General features: G+C 47.6%; 1 protein-coding gene across 3 annotated transcripts in view; it reads right to left on the minus strand.

The window, feature by feature from the left end:
• The window catches only part of ADGRG7 (adhesion G protein-coupled receptor G7), a 1,328,771-nt gene that overhangs the window by 316,289 nt on the left and 989,659 nt on the right, over positions 1-22,823 (minus strand). For all 3 annotated transcript variants that reach the window (XM_086934503.1, XM_086934505.1, XM_086934506.1), the window contains exons 12-13: positions 20,539-20,885; positions 12,741-12,819 (exon numbers count right to left, since the gene is read on the minus strand). In XM_086934503.1, coding sequence (XP_086790629.1) covers positions 12,741-12,819; positions 20,539-20,885 — 426 coding nt within the window. The remainder of the gene's footprint in view (positions 1-12,740; positions 12,820-20,538; positions 20,886-22,823) is intronic.

Consider the following 22,823-nt stretch of genomic DNA (forward strand, 5'->3'; position numbering starts at 1 on the left):
TGATAGTGGAATCAGTGGTGGAGTCGAAGTGGAGATTGAGATCACCCAAAATGGTGAAGTTGGGGGAAGAGACTGCCAATGTGTGAGCAAGTTCCAAGAGTTCCTCGATAAATCTGGCGGAGGGGCCTGGTGGCCGGTAGATATAAAGGCCAGAGAGGGTGAATTGCGGGCAAGTGGCAATCTTGAAGCGTGCGCATTCGCAGCCCCAGATTTCTTCTTTGGTGAAGGAGCAGTTGTATGTTGTTCGATATACAACGGCTATTCCCCCGCCCCTAGAGTCTCTGTTGACCAGTTTCATTGAGAAACCGTTTGGCAGCGTGAGATTTAAAATGCTAGTTTGGTCGTTATGGAGCCAGGTTTCACATATGAACAGGATATCTGGGTTTTCATCCGTAATGAGGGTATTGACTTCTGCATGGTGCTTTACGAGAGATCTAACATTCAGTTGTAGAACCCGGAGGGAGGGCAACTTAGGTATCGCCGCTGTATCGCTTACCAGGCTGGGCAGGGGCGTAGCAAAATTACAGGACTCACAGTGAAGTGCAGTTTGTCCGAGGCAGCCTTCGAGCTTGTTGCATCTAGTTTTGGCGTTTAGTGCATGGAGATGATCTCTGTCATAGCTGAATCGAAGTGGGGGATTTTGTGCAGGGGGACTGGCGAGAGGCGATGTCTTGGCGATGACGGGCGCAGACGGGCTTGCCTTAGGCGCTCCAGCTGCGCTCGTCCACTGCGCTTCCTGTACGTGCACATTTATCCCTGAAAAGAGGGGGCGTGGCCTCACCGGGGGCGTGTTCAGCGCGCACGCCTGCCCAGATGGCGGCCGCTTTGTTTGGTGGATTGCGTGGAAGGAAAGCGCGACTACAGCTATATCGCCAGCTGTGCGCTCCAGGTCAGAGTGACTGGTAAGATGCCAGCCGTGTTTAAAAACACAGTACGTGACACCACACCACACAAATAAATGGTCGATTAAAAGACTTCTAGAATTAGTACCGCCAGTCCCGTCTTCCGCCTCAGGACTGGGAAGGAATTGTGTTGACACCGCTAAGGTCGGTGTTTTATATCGTCAGGAAGTGGGTGTGGCGTGGGTGTTTCACCTCTATCTGGCTGACCTGCCAACCCACCTAGAGATGGTGAGCGCCTTTCCACCAAAAATGGCAGGTACCAGAATACAACCGTTACAATATGCAGACGACACTGTGCTCCTCGACTTGACACCTATTGGGCTGCAACGACTCTTCAGCAAACTAGCAACCTACTGTCAAATTAACAGCCCGAAGATAAATGTAACAAAGACAAAAGTCCTGATAATTTCATCTAAACTGAAAAAAGTTGGACCTTGTTTATTGAGGGGAATCCTGTTAAAGTCATGGAAGCATATATATATATATATATATATATATATATATATATATATATATATATATATATATATATATATATATATTCAATGAAAAAAACATAGGTTTTAGCCCATATATAGTTAGGGATTAGCATTTTCAAAACCTTATTTTACTCGCATAAAACCATTGAAATTCGCATATATAGTTAGATGCGCTAACTATATATCGCGCACCCGCAATCCACTGCTGATGATGTCACATATTACATCATTCATGACATGGTCAGTGACATCACTGATGACATCACTGATGACATCACTGATGACATCTCAAATGACATCACTGATGACAACATCCAGTGACTGTATGTTTCTGTAAAGTTAAAATATGTCTTACATATTGAAGAATGAGTGGATGTATAAGTGTCTGGATGAAGGATTTAGTAGGTGCATGACTGACTGTATGAGTGAGTGATTAAATGTGTCTCACTGAGTGAATGGGTTAGTGACTAAACTGTCTTAATTTGTGCATCATTATGTCTGTTGTTCTGTAAACTGCTGCATGTGTTGATCAGTAGCTATATGAGTAACTATATGGGTTATTGATTGGTTGCCCAAGTATTTGTATGGGAGACTGAGTGTGTGTGGGTGACTGGGAGGTGTATGACTTTGTGCATAGATGTGTGAGCAGTTGATTCACTAGATGTATGGGTTAAAAGTGCATGTGGAAACAGCTGTATGGGCGGTTGACTGTGTGCATGAGTGTATTGGTGAGTGAATGGATATCTCAGTGCTACATGTCAAAGTAAGTACATATGTAAAACACAGTACATGTGAGAGTTGACATATATAAATAACTGTGCATAAGAGCCAGTGAATGTGTGAGTGGCTGTATGGATCATTGTGAACTTGTATCAGGGATTGTATAAGAGAGTAAATATGTGTTAGTATATGTTTGAATAAGTAAGGTGTCTATAACTGTATAGTAGAGGAAATGGAGGTGTGATTGATTCTTTGCATGACTGACTAGGTGTGTGAGTAACTCCATGGATGAGTGACAGTCTGTGGGTTTTTGTTTACACTGAGTGTATCTAAGGTTATATTAGAGTCTGAAGAGGTTCATCGTATTATCACATGAATGATGTCATTAGTGATGTGCTCAGTAATGTCAAATGAGATGTCAAATGAGATGTCATCAGTGATGTCATTTGAGATGTCTTCAGTGATGTCATCAGTGATGTCATCAGTGATGTCATTTGAGATGTCATCAGTGATGTCATCAGTGATGTCATTTGAGATGTCATCAGTGATGTCATCAGTGATGTCATTTGAGATGTCATCAGTGATGTCATCAGTGATGTCACTGAGCATGTCATGAATGATGTAATATGTGACATCATCAGCAGTGGATTGCGGGTGCGCAATATATAGTTAGCGCATCTAACTATATATGCGAATTTCAATGGTTTTATGCGAGTAAAATAAGGTTTTGAAAATGCTAATCCCTAACTATATATGGGCTAAAACCTATGGTTTTTTCATTGAATTTCAATGGTTTTTTAATAACAAATATCAAAAGCTGTCAAATGTCAAGTACGTGATAGGTAAAAACATTTTCGTGTTTATGCACGCTGATGTGCTTTAAACGCTGCCCCCCCCCCCTCTTTTCTCTTAGAAGTACTCTCTCTTTGCAGATAGTGAAGGGTAGTTAACGCAGGCCTTTGCCCCCGTTGTAATCCGTCGTGCCTGCTTGTCTCTCCATTTGATTGATTGTTATCCAAGCATTTACTATTTTAGAATTTATTCTCTTTGGTTCATTCTCTATTTACTAACAAGCACAAAGCCGCAATACTCTGTTTAGTCTTTGCAGATAGTGAAAAATCGTGTTAAAAAAAAAAATAATCGAGCAAAATCAGTAGGCCACTAATGGGATCTCTTTTTGACCTCGCTAAAATAGAAACATTAGGAACAACCCTTCATGAGAAATACGAAACTAGTGAGATGAACTGAGCTCCACACCATGATGGCTGCAAGACAGCTCGGCTCCGCCACCCACCCCTCCCAAAATAACGATAAACTCTATGCAAATATTATAAATATATACAACACACCAGCAAAGTAACAGGGTAAAACATTTTATTAAATAACTATTTACATAACTATTTTATACTTTTTGTTGCCTGATCCGGCTAGCTCAATCGATCGAGCATGAAACTCATGCATTCTGATAGCAAGCGTTGCTGCTGATGCTATGCAAACAAAAACTGGTTTTCAGTTTGTACATTCTTCAAGATTTTTCATCCAAGGCTGGTTGAGAGTTTGTAGAACGATGGCTTCAGATTTTCAACATACGGTGTGGTGGCGCGGACTGGGCGGGTGCGCTTGACTTCTGCCCCCTCCCCAAGTCGTGTTGCCCTGGCGTGGCCTAAGATCGCCCCCGACATAGGCGGCCGGCTCCCGGGGTCCGGCGGAACTTTTTGCCTTTTGATGACTCTTCCATTCTGGACCTTATCCCACAATCGGTTTGACCTGAAGACACGCTGTAGTGGGGCGCCCCTTTACCGTTTCAGTTGCCATTCCGCCCGCTTTTGCTACACTGTGCCTCTTCCGCCATTCAGCTGTTTACTGCCCGCTCTTGCGACTACAGCGTCTCGCTCACGATGTAGTTGAGTTGCTCCCGCTCTTGCGATGCAACTATAGGCGGCTGCCACAGGACTCTCAAAATGGCGGCCGCCTCTTCAGTTTTGGGCGTGGTCCACTAAAATGGCCATGGGACACCTTGGAACTCGGACGCTTGTCTGCTAGGGCTTGGGCCCCATTCTCGAAAGCGTCCACTGAGCCTTGCAGATTCTACAAAAGTCTTGGGGGCCCCCGACTCCCGCAGGCTTCTGGTGGGGAGCGGCTGCCATGATTGCTCGTGGAATGGCCACGACTGAGATACGAGATGGTGGTGCTCTCATGCTAACGCCAGCTTCAGTCTGAAACATCCAGAAACACTGTAGACTACCAATTTGATCAGTTCCGGTAGCGCCCCAACGTGACCCGGTAGGGAAGAACTTGCCCTCCCCTCTTTGACTGATGGTTCTTGTTGCCTGTCCCTTCTGTTGTCATTTAACAGAACTTTTTAGACTGCTGAAAGGGGTTGTGTTCCGACCGCTGGTTGGTGGAGACATTTTGACTATATTCTGGACCTACGTTGTCGCGTAATGCGTTATATGACACGCCGCGTTAGCGCACCCGGAAGTACTCCAGTGCGCGAAGCGCAGCTTCCCGGTAGGGATCCGGGGCGTGGCGCGCAGCGCGTAACGTAAGCATAACAGGTCATGTGACTTGTTAATAAAACTTTTCATTGGTTCATTTTACTTTTGTTATACTAATGATGAAAGGCTTGGTCATATGACCTAAAAATTACGCTTTTTATTGCTTTCGAACATTATTTTTTCTTAAACATATATGTTATAATGTTCCAGGCTAATGTATTTTCCCGGAAAATTTACAACTGTCCTGCAAGTAAAATATATCCCTTTTTCTAGCAAAAGGGCGTTTCTTCGTCCCATGACGGAGCCGTTGAGCAAAAGATGCTCGGCCTGCTGTCTTAGTCGCCGATACGCCCGAATATCAGATTCTTATCGATCACTTTATGTTGCAGGAGTAAAAAACACAACAGCCCTTGACCATTTATCTTTACTGCGTTCCTGCGTATTATATCTTTTATTCGTCATGTAATTGGACTGCTTTATTTCACTTGCCTTTTACTGATTCGAAAACAGTGACTAAAATTAAAAACTTTACCAATGTAAATACTACTACCATGTTTTGTTTTAAAAACCTTTATTGTGAAAATGTCAGTATACAAATACGGGCCTATAACCACGTGGGCTGGCCACGGAGCAAACTGGAATCGTATATGATGAGGAGACATTTACACTGTAGAGGAACGCAACGAGCGGGCCATTAGGTTGCAAGAACTAAGGTGTCTAACAGTTGCGGAATCGGTGGACGTACATTTTGTAATTAAAATACGACAGGGCCACTTACAATAAAATTATCTAGATATACATTTGCGGGCAAGTACCATGGGTGACGTTAATTCGAACTTTCAATAGTACAGTAATCAATAACACATCAGAACTTAATATCAATAGGGATGTCGAAATATTCAATCAATTCTCATTCCGGCCCGCCATGTGCTTCAAAACTGCATACGTATCTCGTGATATCAAGGTTGTGCAACCAGTACACAACAAGGAGGTACGAGTCCCATTTATACCAGCGCCATTTTGGGCGAGGCCGGGCAGGTCCAGGATATAGTCAAAATATCTCCACCAACCAGCGGTCGGACCAGAACCCCTTTCGGCAGTCAAAAAAGGTTCAGTTAAATGACAACAGAAGACATAGGCAACAAGACCAACAGTCAAAAGAGGGGAGGGCAAGATCTAAAGCCATTGTTCTACAAACTCTCAAGCAGACTTGGATGGAAAAATCCTGAAGAATGTACAAACTGAAAACCATTTTTTGTCTGTATAGCATCACCAGCAACGCTTGAGTCAGCTTTGTGTGAAGCCGCCATTTTGATTCAATCAATAGCGTCCCCCTGCACACATTCAGGGACCTGGTCGTGTCTAAAGGTTAAACGGATTGTGGGACAAGATGCCGAAAGGAAAAGGAAAAAAGTTCCGCCGGACCATGGAACTTTCGGCGCAGCATTGTAGGATGGCCACACCAGTGCGGCAACTTGCTAGACACCACCTCGGTGCCATCCAGATCTCGGCGGGTTGTGCTTCCTTCGGCCTACTGTAGCTGCAAGTGCGGACGCAACTCAGCTGGATAGCGAGTGAAACACCAAGGGGCGCCCCACTGCAGCCGAGGAGCCTCCATCTTGGGGGAGACGCACAGCATCACATTGCTTTCTCAAACAGCCCCCACTGACTGACGCGACCTCACAGGACAACGGGGCGCCCCACGCCGAATTTCGGCGCAGCATTGTAGGATGGCCACACCAGTGCGGCAATTTGCTGGACACCACCTCGGTGCCATCCGGATCTTGGCGCGTTGTGCTGCCTTCGGCCTACTGTAGCATCAAGTGCGGGCGCAACTCTGCTGGACGGCGAGTGAAAAGATAAGGGGCGCCGCAATGCACATCAGGTGCCTCCACCTGGGGAGGCGAGAGAGGCCAGTTTGCGCCACCCCCCCCCCCCCAGGCACCCCACGCCGACTTTCGGCGCAGCATTGTAGGATGGCCACACCAGTGCAACTTGCTGGACACCACCTCGGTGCCATCCGGATCTCGGCGCGTTGTGCTGCCTTCGGCCTATTCGCACATCGGTCCGCTACTGACGCCGCCTCACGTGCCAACGGATTTTCTACGCTTTTTATAGCAGTGCGTAACGTAAGCATAACAGGTCATGTGACTTCTTTATAAAACTTTTCATTGGTTCATTTTACTTTTGGTTTCCTAATGATGGAAGGCTTGATCATATGACCTAAAAATATCACTTTTCATTGGATTAAAACATTTTTTTTTCCCAAACGATGAAAGCCCCACCTTGTTTCTAGATGTTTCAGACTAAAGCTGGCGTCAGCCTGAGAGCACCACTATCTTGTGGCTCCGTCGTGGTCATTCCGCGAGCAATCATGGCAGCCGCTCCCCACCGGAAGCCTGCAGGAGTCGGGAGCCCCCAAGACTTTTGTAAAATCTTCAAGGCTCAGGGGACGTCCGAGTTCCAAGGTGTCCCAGGGCCATGTTAGTGGACCAGGCCCAAATCCGAAGAGCCGTCCGCCATTTTAAGAGTCCTGTGGCAGCCGCCTATCGCTGCACCGCAAGAGTGGGCGCAACTCAACTACATGGTGAGCGAGACGCTGTAGCCGCAAGAGCGGGCGATAAACAGCTGAATGGCGGATGAGGCACAGTGTAGCAAAAGCGGGCGGAATGGCAACTGAAACGGTAAAGGGGCGCCCCAGTACAGCCGACGAGCCTCCACCTGGGGAGACCCGTTCACGCCGCCTCCATCCCCCCCCCCCCCCCCCCCCCCCTCCGGGGCGCCGTTTTTCGGAGCAGCATTGTAGGATGCCAAAACCAGTGCGACAACTTACTGGACATCACCTGGGTGCCATCCAAATCTCAGCGCGTTCTGCTGCCTTGGGACTATTCGCACAACAGACCGCTACTGACGAGGCCTCCCCGCGCACCCCCCGGGACGCCCCACGCCGTTTTTCGGAGCTGCATTGTAGGATACCAAAAACCAGTGCGGCACCCAGGTAACATCACCTGGGTGCCCTCCAGAACTCAGCACGTTGTGCTGCCTTGGGACTATTCGCACAAAACACAGCTACTGACCATTGTTGCTTCTTTTTTCAAAAAAATGTTTAAATGTATTTACTGTTTTTGTTGCGTTCTATATATTTAAAAGTTAATAAAGTGTTATAATCCTACTTTGTTGGAGTACTATATATTTATAATGTGACACATAATTGTAAAAACTTTGATGTACAAAGAGGCGTTCCCTGGAATCTTCCGCTTCAGGCTCACAGTGAGAATCCCCTCCCCAAGCACAATACAGGATGGTTATCAGATAGTAGGAACGCGTGTGGTGTGACAGATCTACTGTAACTCCTTTGAAGAGGGGTGATTCTCTACAGCTGGGGCCATAAACTACATCTGCAGGGCTAGGTGATAGCCTGGGACCGGCCTGAACAATCGGACACAGAGGAAGAAGAGTGTCAGAGGGTGCGGTAGTGAATAGGGTGAAAGGGTGGTGTCGGGCGGGCACAGGGTGTGATTCTCAGGGAAGAGCAGCGCACATGGGAGGAGGTTTCTGGCCCATGCATGAGAGAGAGAGCGGGGGTGACCAGTGCCTGGGGGAGATGCTTACGAGGGTGAGGAGCCATGCTGAGGATCGGCGGCGTGCAGAGAGTGGGTCTGGTCAAGGCATCTAAAATGGCTGCCGTGCTCAACAAAAGTGTGGCATTGCAAAAAAGACAAGATGGCGCAGACAATGTTTATCAATAAGGATTAATTTATAACAATTATTTAAAACAAAATATTTACTCGCAGTGACAAAATGGCGGTCAACACTTCCTGATTTCCATCGAATCGAACGTTAACAGACGTCACGCAACAAAAAAAACGCTCACGCACAGCCGCTGGAAGACATGTATCAACATATATGAGCCTCCTCAGCCACCCTCAGAAAACAAAAGGGGTCAGGATACGTCTCCCGTACCCCCTTATACCTAGTAATTTAATGAAATCGAAACACAAAATGGCGAATTCACGTTTCGCTACCATATATATATATATATATATATATCTTGGAGTATGGCTGGACCATAGGGACCGCATTTCATCCCACATCCATGCGCAACAGGCAGTCACTAACTCACTAGAATGAGCCTTAAGCAAATTACGGAAGTCATTGGTGAATCCTGATTTAAGGCCACTGCTAAAGGTGATGGGCTGTGAACTACTTATAGCAATAGCGCAAGGCTCAATCACCTTTAGAGAAAGAATGGCAAACTGGCTTGATAGGGCCAATCCATTTGCTATCAGAGAGTCTTTTTCCTTCCCAACTGCATGGGCACATGCCCACATTCATGAGAAGTTTTGCTTGGTCTCGCAGCACACGACACTCAAAACCACATTTTTTATAAACTGCATGGCACAAATATCTCAGCTGTGCATTGGATACACTAGAGATTTTAGATATTTAGTCTAGGGGCCTCCCAGTGCCAACAGTCTCTAGACTAATAACTGAGCAAGAAAAAGCAATCTCAAGGGAACAGGACGCTCTGACCATTAAGAAATTGGCCCATGGCAGCTGGGCATCCGCACTGTACGAACCAGGGGCCCTGTCGATTTATCTTTCCCTGCCTTTTATTCTAGCTCTAAAACAGGATCTAAATAATGAGAGTGCGATTGGGCTTAATTCCATAAAAAATGTATTTGTATGGTATTGGTATGGCCACTGTCCCTAGAGTGAGGAAGGCGCACACTGGGGGACGTTGTTTCTCGGTCAATGCGGCAACGCTTTGGAATGCCCTTCCTGTCATGATTCGAACTGAACCCATCTATCTTAAGTTTTGGAAACTCCTTAAAACATTTCTTTTTCCTAATGAGCCCTAATTATCGGTACCATCCTCAGCTTTGCTCTTTGCTCTGCAGCGCTGGGACGCTCTCGGGCAGCCATGCGCTTTACAAATCAAATTTCATTTCATTCATTCATTTCAGACATTGTTTGATGAGCATGAAAGACGTTCTGATTCTGTGCAAAGCAGGAAGAATCATTAATCCATGTCCTTTGCATCTGTGAAAAGCTGCTCCATTTTAGCATATTCTGGCTGCGCCCAATATAGCGTGCCCGAAATATTAGAACGTTTTGTGCAGCTGTGGAAGCATGTCTGAAAAGCGAGTCCCCCCATTTGGTAACTCGATGCCTGAAGTTCCTGAGAGGAGTTTTGGTATGACCAATATGTGTACCAGATGCCACGCCTCAAAAGACTGTTGAAGACTTCCAAATCTTGGAATGCTTAACTTCACTGGTGAGTCCAATGTTCTTTCCACTCTTTATCTTGGCTTCTTTGAAATGTTACTTGCGATTAAACTTAGCCCCTACGTTTTCCTTACACTATTTAGCAACTGCATTTTAATCTGGGTACATTTAGGAGGCACCACACATAGACAAGCACTTTTAAGAGCCCAAGGTTCCTTCCCTTTTTATTTTAGCTCCATTGAAAGATTACTTGTGATAACATTTGCCCCCTTTGATTCTGTGAAACTTTTTAGTGAGTGTATCGTAACCTGGCTCTGTTAAGAGGTACCGCGTATGGGTACGCACTATTCCTACTAGACTATCCTTTTGACTACATCTCCTCCCAAGTTTTGACTTCGAGAAACCACTCAGCAACTGTTCTTTAACCCAGGCACTGTGAAGTTGTACTGCGTGTGGCAATGGGACCAGCCCTGTACCCTATTGAGGGATAAAAATTGCACTTTAGACTTCACGTGTATCTTACATTCATGCACCTTTAAAAGGCACAGCAAACATTTTATTCATTTTTCAAAATTGTAGAGACTTTCATTTTGCCCAAGTTTTATGCCGCTTCAGGCCTTTGTAAACACTGGTATATTGGTGACACATAAAAATGCATCTGTGGCTCTTATTGTGATGAGTTTAAATAATCGCACACTAAAGAATGTATCCATCTATCTAATTGGGAGAATGCAAGGGCCATTTTAAGTGCTCCATATGAGGTTACTTAATTTGAAGAAAACAAGTTTGCATTTTTTAAATAAAACAATGGCATCTACTTGCTATTTGTAGATATGTCGTAAGGTCAAAAGAGATTACATTATTTTAAGAACCAATGATATCTACTTGCTATTTGTAGATACGTGTAGATACGGCACATGTTCGATATCGGGAGCGGATTGAGTTATAGCTAACTGCGCATTTTACAAAGAGGTTCCGCCACCGGATTTTTGTGCGTTTATACACCCCTGGATAATCCCGTAAGTGAAACTACTGGAGAGGTCATGGAGTCTAAAACCACATATTGTATCGCAATGTATTCGTTGTAAGAAATTTCGATTTTTTTTTAATGGGGTCAGTATGTGGCGTATCTTCGGACACCCATATTTAAGTAAATAAATCTCTATCAAGCATGCGGTCTGGAAACAGGGAAGTAAACCAACCTGTTGGAGCGTGAATTAAATGCCAGAGAAACTCTCCTTCTGAATATCGAGTTGACAAAGACTGAGGCTTTTGCTGGGGCAGCTGAGCGCTATATAAGTCAATATAACATAACAGTGTTGCCACTAACAAAGGGTGGGAGGGTGGGTGGGGGGAGGAACATGTTAATAATAATAAATAAAAATTACCTACAGCCACCGGCCGCCTCCCACGTCGCGTCGCTCCTGCTATACTCTCCTGGTCCCAGCAGCCCTGGGACAAACTCCCATCCAATCCCTGTGCTGCAGAGCACAGCTCGGGTTGGCCTGAGCGGGCAGGAAGGATGCTCCCTCAAGTCATGGAGCCTGTGGAGTTTCTCCAGTCTGGCTGCTGACTGTACAAGGTCTGGAGAAACTTAAGTGCTCATGTGTGTTTTGGTCGGCCTCAGACAGCCGGCCAAACACATATGCGTACTCAGGGACTCCACAAGCACTGTGCAGTGGTGCGACGCTCATTCGCCATGGCGGAGGAGCCGCCCATCCCGCAGTTGGAAAAGATACATTAATTTAAGGACTGCAAGCCTAAACTCATTGGGTGTTCTGCACATAAGCATTAGGCGATGGCTACTGCTAAAGTGGACTGTGACGGCTACAGATAAAGTGGACTATCTCTTGACAGACCCTGCTTCAAACATACATTGGCCCATCACATGTTTCAATTATTCACATGCATATGAGGATAGTGTGACAGTCATCTTAAAGCCCTTGTAATCTTGTTTGTAACAAATATCTATATAATAAATTGGTGATGTATAGTAACCCTAAAGGAGGCTTCTGGATTTAAACATTTACTCTATGCATTATTCAAATTAAGTTTTTATATAATAATAATTTATGTATTATTGTTGACTAAGCAAATCAAATTTATCCTGCTAGAGTTTTAAAGTTGACAGGCACACCGCTTGTCAACCTCTGTCATGGGGATGGAGTAATTTACTCTGTCGCCATGGCGGAACGGCAGGCTGCATATCAATATATAAATCTGTCCCAAAGTCTTCTTCACGACAAACTGTCCAATCCCTGCTCAGATTAAACTCCTATTCATCTGCTTTTCTCACACCGGGAACATGCTGCCTTCCTTCAAGTTTTGACAACTCACTCCTGAACCAAGACCTACTCACAAATCAGTTTGCTCGATATATGTGCAAAATGAGAAGTGCCTCTCTTGGGTCAATGCAGAAGCAATTTGAACCCTAAATTATTATGTTTAGTCCAACTACAAATGTATTTAAGTATGTGAACATTCACAATATAGTTTCCTCAATGTACGCTACGCGTAAGAAAGCCTCTTGAAGTTATGAATTAATAATCCAAGGAGAGGATTATAGGTCAGCAGCATCCTCTGTGGTGACTTCAAAGTGGGAGGAGACAAATAAGGACGGTGAAAGGTTTGCCTAATGCTAAATAGGCACCAGGAAAAGGGGCTGGTAAAAGGTTTTATTGGCATTTCTAGGCACCCTTATTTGAATACCGTTGGCTGTGTTAAGTAGCCAATCTGTTTCCTCAGAGCGGTACTGAGATGCCCCAACTCTTGAGTCGCTACACCGATGAGGTATGCTTTAAACACAGAGAGCCTCATCAATACCGTGTCGATTGTGCTATTGCATTGTTGGTTGCCTATTCACTAAGCAACCTAAAACAGCAAAGTAAACATACTACAACTGAGTTACTTACAATTCTTCCTGTCGGTACCTCAAATCATCAAATGGGTAAGTGGCTCCAAATGTTACAGCAACAATAACAGCTGGTACACCTGAGAACAGAATTAAAAAATGAAGTTAACAATGAAAATGTTAAATGGGGAAATGAATTAAAGAATGACATTTAAAAAATGAATTTAAGTTATTTATAACTAATGGGAAACCTACCCTGTAGAGCATTTTACTAGTAGGGAATTATACCTCATTATGCGAACTGTATATGAAAGGCAACAGTAAGTAAAAAAAAAGTACAACTTGCAATTGTATAGTTGCTTTGGTGTGAGGTACAGCCAAAGACTGATGGAGTACGATGTGTTTTGTCTCAGCTCCTCCATCGCTGCCCCACACTCGTTTACCGGTGGTCAGGCAGCGGAGCGCAGTTGACAGCACCTGACACCAAGCTCTTCCTGAGGGGTGGGGTTGAAACCCCATGGAGGCATAGCACCTGGAAGCAAACTTCTGGAAGGTGATCTGTGCCACTCCTTCCAAGATGTCTCTGGCTTGACTATAGTAGGGGAGTGTGGACGGGGGGCACATCTGTGGCCCATCTAAGTTAAGTAACCCTTGTGGGGCATGACGGAGATGCTACTGGGGCAGAGGTGCAACGTATTTGGCCTAGATTAGTGAGGAAGGACTCCAGCACAGCCTGCTTCCTTTTATTGATGAGACTGGGCTGTGCCCAAGGTCTTCTCTTATGTGGCCACATTTCAGCATTGGTGGCAGATGAGGAGGTGGAACTGTCATGGTCCACAATTAGGGAGTAGGCGGGGCCAAGAATGGGATACAGAAAAACGGTATCAAGGACACCAGTCCTCCAACAAGGACTCAGTAGTAACAAAGATATGGGTGGCGACCACAAGCCCACCCCTCCAGAACCCAAGATGATAGGTCGCATACAGCTGGAGTTGTGGAATGTTGTGTCGAGCATTTTAATGCAGATGCTACCTAAGAGGAAATCCTGACTGCCATCTCATCAACATAGCAGTACGAGCTCTGGTGTTTGGAGTTGTGTCAGCATGAAGCTTTAGGGCTCATTTGAAGAGGGTAAACCGTAATGTACTTAGCCCCAGGTGGGATCCAGCTGGATTACAAACTTTGCCGATCAAGGCTCTGAGTGATGTATTGGTCCCCTATCTCAACTTAGAGCGGTCACCTTCTAGTTGCTTGTGGTTGGCTTACAGCAGTGCAGAGGACAAATGGTGTTTAGTATTCCCAGTAAATACTGAAAGAGAGGAACTGACATTGATCCAACGGGCACCTGCCGGTGAGCCTGTCCGTTGCTGAGTGCCCCTGATTTGGAGGGAGAGATTGGCTAACAGAAACCTCTAGGGCTGGTGGCCGACCATCATATAAGGGCTGGTCTGACCACGATTGGCAAACTGAAGCAAGCTAAACCTCCAACTCCACATCATGCTTACCACGCCTGCAGAGTGCAAGACCCCGTTAAAAGCGATTCAGCAGAGACTAATTTCAGTTTCACCAAGACAAGCTGGATTTTATTGTGGGTGCAAATCATAAGACACTGGAGATGAAAATCGACCATGCATTGGAGTATCCTAAGAACAGGCCCCCCAAAAAATATCGGGTAGAGTTACAGACACTGAAACACAAGTGGCAAAGCACATGTTACTACTTGTGTAACGATAAATCTGTAAGAGACATTAGTTAGGGATAGATTCCTTACCTTAGAATATCCCCAGGCGTCAGACTGGATTTGAAAAATTTTGCTTAGTAATACACCTGCGTGCCGGCAGGCGTCGTCCGCGGCTCCGCGTCCGTCGTCTTTAGTGCCGGAATGACATCGTCGGAGTACATAGACGCCGCCCATGCGCGCTGACGTCAGTTCTGATACACAGCATTTCCGCGCCAGATACGCAGAGCCATGATAGAACCAACACTGGTGCCATGAAACTAGGGCCCTGAAAGGGGATGACCTTAACCCTAGATATCGGTTCGCAGAACGGGGAGGATGGGTGGGTCAGTAAGGAATCTATCACTAACTAATGTCTCTTACAGATATATCGTTACACAAGTAGTAACTTGTGCATCTGAAAGAGACACGTTAGTGATATATTCCTTACCTTAGAATAGATACCCCAGCAATACCAACCCTGGTGGTGGGTCTGCGAACCAATAATCACACCAGAAAGTCCTGGAGGACGGAAAGGCCAAAGAAGCCATCCCTCCGGACTTGGCTGTCCAGGCAATAGTGTCTTGCAAACGTGTGCAGCAAGGCCCACGTAGCTGCCTGGCAAATGTCCTGCAAGGGCACTCCTCGGCCCAGGGCAGTGGTAGTCGCCGTGGCCCGAGTGGAATGAGCCCTCAGTTCAACAGGGGGTTCCTTCTTAGCCAAGGAGTAACACGCCTGGATACACAAGATGATCCACCGCGAGATGGTCCACTTGTGCACCGCCTTTCCCTTCTTAGCGCTCACGTAACCAACAAAGAGTTGGTCATCCACCCGGAACTGGCGTGTGTGATTCAGATAGTAAGAGAGGACATGTTTTGGGTCCAGACGGTGGAGCCTCTCTTCCTCTTTCGAGGGATGCGGAGGTGGAAAGAAGGTGGGCAAGGTAATGGATTGCCCGATGTGGAAGGCCGTTACAACCTTGGGCAGGAAAGAGGGTCTTGTCCGCAACACAACCTTGTCCGGATGAACAGAGAGGAAAGGAGGTGTAGAAGAAAGAGCCTGGAGCTCACTCACTCTCCTGGCAGAGGTGATGGCAACCAGGAAAGCAGTCTTCAAGGTAAGAAGATGGAGAGGACAGTAATGGAGCGGCTCAAAGAGAGCACACATTAGGTAGGTAAGCACAAGATTCAAGTCCCACTGGGGCATCACGAAAGGAACAGGAGGAAACATGTGTGTTATGCCCTTCAAAAACCTATTTACAATCGGGCACTTGAACAAGGAAGGCTGATCAGGTAGCCTTAAGAAGGTGGAAAGGGCAGAAAGGTAGCCCTTGATAGTGCCAAGAGCAGCGCCCTGCTGGGCAAGAGAAAGAAGGAAGAGGAGAACCTCAGAAAGGGGTGCAGAGAGTGGATCCACAGCCTTTGCTGTGCGCAATGCCACAAATCTGTTCCACCTGCAGGCGTATACTTCGTGGAGGGACGCCTGGCTGCCAGAATGACATTACAGACTTCAGGAGGCAAGTCAATGGCCTCAACTGTCACCGCTCAATCTCCAAGCTCGTAGGTGGAGACTGGACAGGTTCGGGTGAAGGACCCTCCCCTGCTGCTGCGACAGAAGGTCCTCCCGAAGAGGCAGACGAATCGGGGGATCGACTGACATACTGAGTAGCTCGGGATACCAGTATCTTCGTGCCCAGTCCGGAGCCACAAGGATAACCTGCGCCCGATCGCGCCTGATCTCCTTCAGCAATCTGGGCAGAAGTGGTATAGGGGAAAAGGCGTACAATAGACCGCAACTCCACTCGCGACAAAAAGCGTCTCTGAGCGAGCGCCGCCTTGGAAACTCCAACGCGCAGAACTGATGACATTGCGCATTCTCTTCTGTGGCGAATAGATCTAACCAAGGCTCTCCCCACTGCTGAAAGCAGCCTTGCGCCACGTCCGAGTTTAGACGCCATTCGTGATCCATCATGCACCGGCGGCTGAGTTCGTCCGCCCTGGCGTTCCGGGAACCTGCCAGGTGTTGAACCACCAGGGTCACGCCCTGATGTACCAGCCACTGCCAGAGGCGAAGAGCCTCCTGGCATAGGGTCCATGACCCCAACCCGCCCTGTTTGTTGCCGTACCACATGGTGGTGGTGTTGTCCATGAACACCTGCACTACACTCCCCCGGACAGAAGGGAGGAATGCCTTCAGTGCAAGACGGATCGCCCGCAGCTCCAGAAGGTTGATGTGGAGCTGGGACTCCGCCGGAGACCAGAGGCCTCTGATCTCCGCCTCTCCCATGTGGCCTCCCCAGCACAGGAGGGACGAGTCGGTCACAACTACGTGCTCCGGGTGGGGTAGGGAGAGGGATCTGCCACTGACCCAGTCGCGGTCCGTGAGCCACCACTGCAACTGTCTTGCAGTGCCCTCCGAGATCAAGACATGGTCGGACAAGTTTCCCTAATGCTGGGCCCACTGAAACTTCAGGTCCCACTGCAGAGCCCGCATCCGCCACCGGGAGTGATGCACCAGAAGGATGCAGGAGACCATCAGCCCCAGAAGCCGCAGTATCAACCTGACCGAGACTCGGGATAAAGGCTGAAATATCGGAATCATAGCCTGAATATCCCAAACCCGCTGTTCGGGAGGATAAACCCGAAACTGCGCCGAGTCCAGTACCGCTCCGATGAAGAGGAGCTTCTGGGAGGGACACAGGTGCGACTTCGGCACGTTGATGGAGAAACCCAGCAGGTGCAGGAGATCGGCCGTAGTCTGGAGGTGGCTGACGACTGTCTGAGGCGAGCCCGCCTTCAACAACCAGTCGTCGAGGTAGGGGAAGACTGACACCCCTAACCTGCACAGATGGGCTGCGACCACCGTCATCACTTTCGCTAACACCCGTGGGGCACTGGTAAGGCCGAAGGGGAGCACGGTAAATTGAAAGTGCTCATGGCCTACCGTGAACCGAAGGTAACGCCGGTGGGCCGGCAGGACGGGGATGTGAAAATAGGCGTCCTGCAAGTCCAACGCTACCATCCAGTCTCCGGGGTCCAGGGCAGCTAAGACCTGAGCGAAAGTCAGCATCTTGAACTTCTCCTGTCGGAGGAAGCCGTTAAAATTCCGTAGGTCCGAGATAGGGCAAGATAGGGCGTAGGCCCCCTTTGCCCTTCTTGGGTACCAGAAAGTAGTGGGAGTAACAACCACACCCTACTTCCGGCCCAGGAATGCGCTCGATGGCCCCCTTGGCCAAGAGGGCCGTGACTTCCTCTTGCAGAAGTTGCAAGTGATTCCCCGACACGCGGTGGAATTGCGGTGGCATGGCTGGAGGGGTCGCCTCGAAGGGGAGGGAGTAGCCCCTTCGGATGATTTGCAGCACCCACCTGTCCGATGTGACAGTGCGCTAGTGGAAGAGGTGATGGCGAACCCTGCCCCCCACTGGCGTCACATGGGCCTGAAAGCACGGACTAGGAGGGTTTTGAGGCAGGTGCTGCGGGGTAAGGTGTGGACCGGCCTCGGCGTGGTCCCCGGCGGTTTCCACAGCCGCCACCGCACTGTTGAACGTTCTGCGAAGCATGGCTGGCGGCACGATGGGGGCGCCCCTTTCTTGGCCACGAAAGGAGCGAAAGGCACCCGTTTGCTGGCATGGGGCTGAGAGGCCCAAGGACTTGGCCGTAGCACTGGAGTCCTTAAAACGCTCAAGCGCATGGTCTGCCTTGTCGCCAAAGAGGCGACGGCCATCGAACGGCATATCCAGAAGGGTAGCCTGGACATCGGCCAAAAAGTTGGCGGACCTCAACCAGGTGTGGCGTCGAACCGCCACCGTCGTTGCCATCGCCCTGCCCAGTGAGTCCGTTGTATCCAGCCCACACCCGATGGAATACCGTGCTGCATCTCGACCCTCCGCAAGGGCTTGGGCGAGTTTTGCCCAGGCCTCCTCCGAACAATGTGGCAGCACTTCTGCGACTGTGTCCCACAGGGTGTGAGTGTAGCGGCCAAAGAGGCATGCGGTATTGACTGACCGCAGTCCCAAACTCAGGGACGAGAACACCTTCTTCCCAAACTGTTCGTACCTCTTGGATTCCCGATCGGGCCGGGCCGTTGGGAATGCGGTCGGGGAAATGGAGGCCTGGATGACCAGGCTCTCGGGGTGGGATGGGTGGACAAAAAGCATGGGTGTGCCCGTGGCCGGGCGGTAGCATCTGGCCACGTTCCTATCCACAGGCGGACCTGTGGCGGGGTTGGACCAAGTGCCCACAAGAACGTCACACAAGGCCTCATTAAACAGCAGTAGAGGCTCACTGGAGCGTGCCTGCGGTTTAAGGACCTCAGTAAGGAGGTTAGTCCTCACCGCCGCGACAGGGAGCTCAAGGTTTAGGGCCTTGGCTGCCCTCGTCAACACTACACTATAAGCAGCCCCCTCCTCCATAGCCACGGTTGGAGGGGAGACAAATCCAGTGTCTGGCGAAGTGTCAATTCCACTGGCCCCCCCAAGCTCCGGCGCCGGATCCGGACCGAGGGTATGATCGGCAGGCGCCGGGGGCGACACTCGCTGGGTCGGCGCCGGTGAGGCCGTGAGGTTGACCGGTGACGACCCGGATCCGGAAGCGGATCCAGGGAGGGCCTGCGGCGCCGGGACCGAATTCGCCGGTGGCGCCGAAGCACCCAACGGCGTCGGAGCCGAAGCACCCGACCCGCTAGGCCCTCCAGCCGGGGCCGTTGGGCCCAGAGGCGCCACAGAACCCGGCTGAGGAGGGAGGTACTTCATGGCCATGAGGTACCGCTCGACCTCCTCAGGCGTCGCGTCATGCCCAGGGACCCGAAGGTGTGGGGCAGGCGGCGGAGCCGCGTGGGTGGTGTCACCCGAACCCCAGGCTGCATCGCGCGAGCTTCGGGGTGAGTCGGAGGAACGATGATGTCTCTCCAACCTCTCATGCCTCTTACCTGAGAACTTGGATCCTGACGACCGATATCCACTCCCGGAGCTGCGTGGGCTCCGACCCCACGACCCGTCCCTCAACCTCCTGTGGGACCGGGACCTGGAGCGGCACGGGGCCAACTGCCGGAGTTCCAGTCGCTTGCGGGACCGCTCCCGCCAAGCTTTAGACATAAGGGCCCAGCAGTCGGAGCAGGTGCGGTAGTCGTGGTCGAGGCCTAAACACTTGAGGCACCGGCGATGGGGGTCTGTAACCAACATTAGTCGGTCGCACCTGGAACCGGGTTTAAACCCGGGCATCCCTACCGGCACCGTAGGAGTCAAAGACTCGAGTAGAGAAATGATCAAAAAGATCAAAAAGTTTAGTCAAAAAGACTAAGGGGTAGAGCTTCTCCGGATCTGCGCTAGCTGGCGTGGAAAAAAGAAGAACTGACGTCAGCGTGCATGGGCGGCGTCTATGTACTCCGACAACGTCATTCCGGCGCTAACAACGCCAACGATGGACGCGGAGCCGCTGACGACGCTTGCCGGCGCGCAGGGGTATTGCTATGCATAATTTTCGGATCCAGTCTGACGCCTGGGGATATTCTAAGGTAAGGAATCTATCACTAACGTGTCTCTTTCAGATAATACAACCTAAGATCTCACAACTGCAGACTCGACTTGAAGACCTGCAGGAGATTATGAGACTGCTGGAGTATCCAACCGAAGATGCCGAAAGTGGTTCAAAGTGTACAGATTGCGGGTTTACCCGCAGAGGCTGAAAGTCCAAACTTCAAGCTATTTTGAAAGATTGGTTCAGTAATCATATGTCTTCAAAAGAGTTGTTACGTTTTTTGACAGTAGTCGGGGCTCACATGATGCCTCCTCCTTCACTTAGATTTTCACCACGCCCACAGGTGACCCAGCTGCGCCATTGTAGAGACCCTGCTTCAGAGGGCCTTACTATGTGGTCCCTTCATTTCTGACAACAACTGGGTCCTTTATCTGACTGTTCCAGAAAATAAAGTCACATTTTTGCTCGCTTGTGGGCATTTTGTTACCCTTTAGTACCTAAATATTAGCAGTTTCTACAAGAAGGGCCACTTACACAACACATCTGGACATGCGCATACTACAGATATTTTAGTACAAGTTGTGTGGATTAGGTATCACATATGAAGCATATAAGTAGCAAAAGAGCTACGGTGCTAAAGCGCTCCACAGTACCCTTGTAGGTCTTACCCCATCCGATGGCAGACTGGATGAGCTTGAAATGCCTGGGGGACACTGTGAAAATATGGATGAACTTCATGTACATTTCTCCAGCAATGACTGCTGTCCATGCAAAAGTGGCAAGCAGGAAGTAGTGCAGCAGGGCAGTCACCGCTGTACAGAGATCATTTCTGTTTTTCACAATGTCGCTGTCGAGCACCGTGTTCTCCTGGGTGATATTCTCCTCAGAGTGGCTCTTCTTATTCGCTCCATGTTTATTCTCCACTCCGAAAATGAAGATGACGTTAAACGCCAGCATTGCCGAGCACAGACTCACCAAGGTCCACACTGCTGACGACCTTCGTGTTTTCTTTGGCCTTGATAATCAGAGATATCATACAATAAATGTAAAGTAATCAAACAACATAAATACTTTGAATTAAAAAAAAATTCTTTAACTAGTATTCTAGGGCTGGATATACACAGACAATTTCCTCTGTTTCTATTAAAACATCACCTTTCCACAACTGAGTCTAAGAATTATGCATTATATACATTACATTTTTTACAAGAAAGCAATACAGAGTTTTTCAGAATTTATGTGACTAAGCTATACTAGTTAGGGGATATCCCTACAATAGGATGGACTACCCACAATCTGTGATTTTAATTTGACAGCTGTCTCAAGAAAGCGTGAAGCAATGTGCAGATCTGTATACAACTTCCAATTTCTTTTTTTTAAATGACCTTAATAAATACTGTTTGGAGTGCAGAGTCGTATTCGGATATCTTCTCACCCATCTAACACATCGATGGTTACATTCAAAAGTGATGAGGGCGAATATTGAAGTATAAATAGGATAGATCTAAAATTGTAATAATGGACAAAACAGCCTTCCCATTCAAGTAAACCAAAATTTTAGAAACACAGGTTCTTATTTGATTTAGTTCCATACTGCCTCCAATAAATACTCGCGCCATTGGATTATGTTGAACCAAGCAGTTCGTATGGCAGAGCCACTTGGTATGGTAAGAATCACCTACATATTCATCAATCTGAGTGTTTTTACAGTCATAATCTGGAAAAAAAAAGGTACATGTGTTGTGTAGACTAACGTTTGCCTTCCAGGAGGAGTTTATTATTTCAAGAATCGCTTGACATTTAGAACATTGCTAAATCACTATTTACTCCACTTAATTCAAGTCTGTGAGCTGTCGGCTAGCGACAGCAAAGGTTATCTTAGCATTTAACGCTATATAAATCAAAATGGGGTTTCATTAACCCATTGACCCACTTAGAGTCCCAAGTATTATTATAAGAGCCATTACATATACCATCCTCAGGCACTGATTGTAATCATGCATATTGTACTATTTTTGTCGCTTTTTACATCAAAAGGGCTGACTGATGTGTAATTCCCTAAGAGACGAGAGCCCTAAACTCAAACTTTCAATTTATGCCTCAAGACTTTCACAGGTGATGCTGCCACGCTTCACAAATCCTGATTGATTGATTGAGAGACAAAGGAAAATACACTCAAGGAAATCCATACGAGACCGGATTCAAAGCACAAGCTATGAAGGAGTATTTAAACATTAAGTAATCAAGACAGAAGGAAAAATGCATTGGTTCGGCAAGAAATTCCTACCAGGCAAAATACAAATAAATATAACATCTCTAGGGCAGTGGAAACTAAGCCCTGATCTAATTGATAGCCAGTATTGAATATGGTCTAGCACAAGGCAAATAAGAATGAAGGAGCATTTGTCATAAGGACTGTCCAATAAGGTAGACAGGAAAAAAACATGACAGTTATAACTACAGAGTAGTAAACATACACACATGGATCATGCTCTTTAAGAGGGCCAGTGGAAGACCTGGCTAATTTCCCAAATGGTGAGCCTTCATACACATTTAGACAAAGAAACAGTACAGTTTCTATGGTTCGATGAAGAAAGTTATATCTTATTACCCAATAATAAAACAGGAAACACATTGCATGGTATAATAACATTTGCTCTACATCTAATGAATACCCTGTACTATGCCTTATACAGAAAATATTACCACATTCATAAATATAAAAATATAAACAGCATCTCCATTCGGCTGATGAAACTGGCCTTTAATTATAGGCAGTTGTAAATCTCTCCTCTCCAAGAACTTCAGGCACAGAAAATATTACATTTTATAAATTTTACTTAGCTAGTAAAACCATAAAACGTATTATAGTTCATACAATTACTTAACTACGAGCGTCACAATTGAGGCTCCTTGGTGCACAGGCAGGGAAGGAGGAAACAAGACAGTGTCA

Source organism: Lissotriton vulgaris, chromosome 8 (genome assembly GCF_964263255.1).
Source record: "Lissotriton vulgaris chromosome 8, aLisVul1.2, whole genome shotgun sequence".
Classification (NCBI taxonomy): Eukaryota; Metazoa; Chordata; class Amphibia; order Caudata; family Salamandridae; genus Lissotriton; species Lissotriton vulgaris.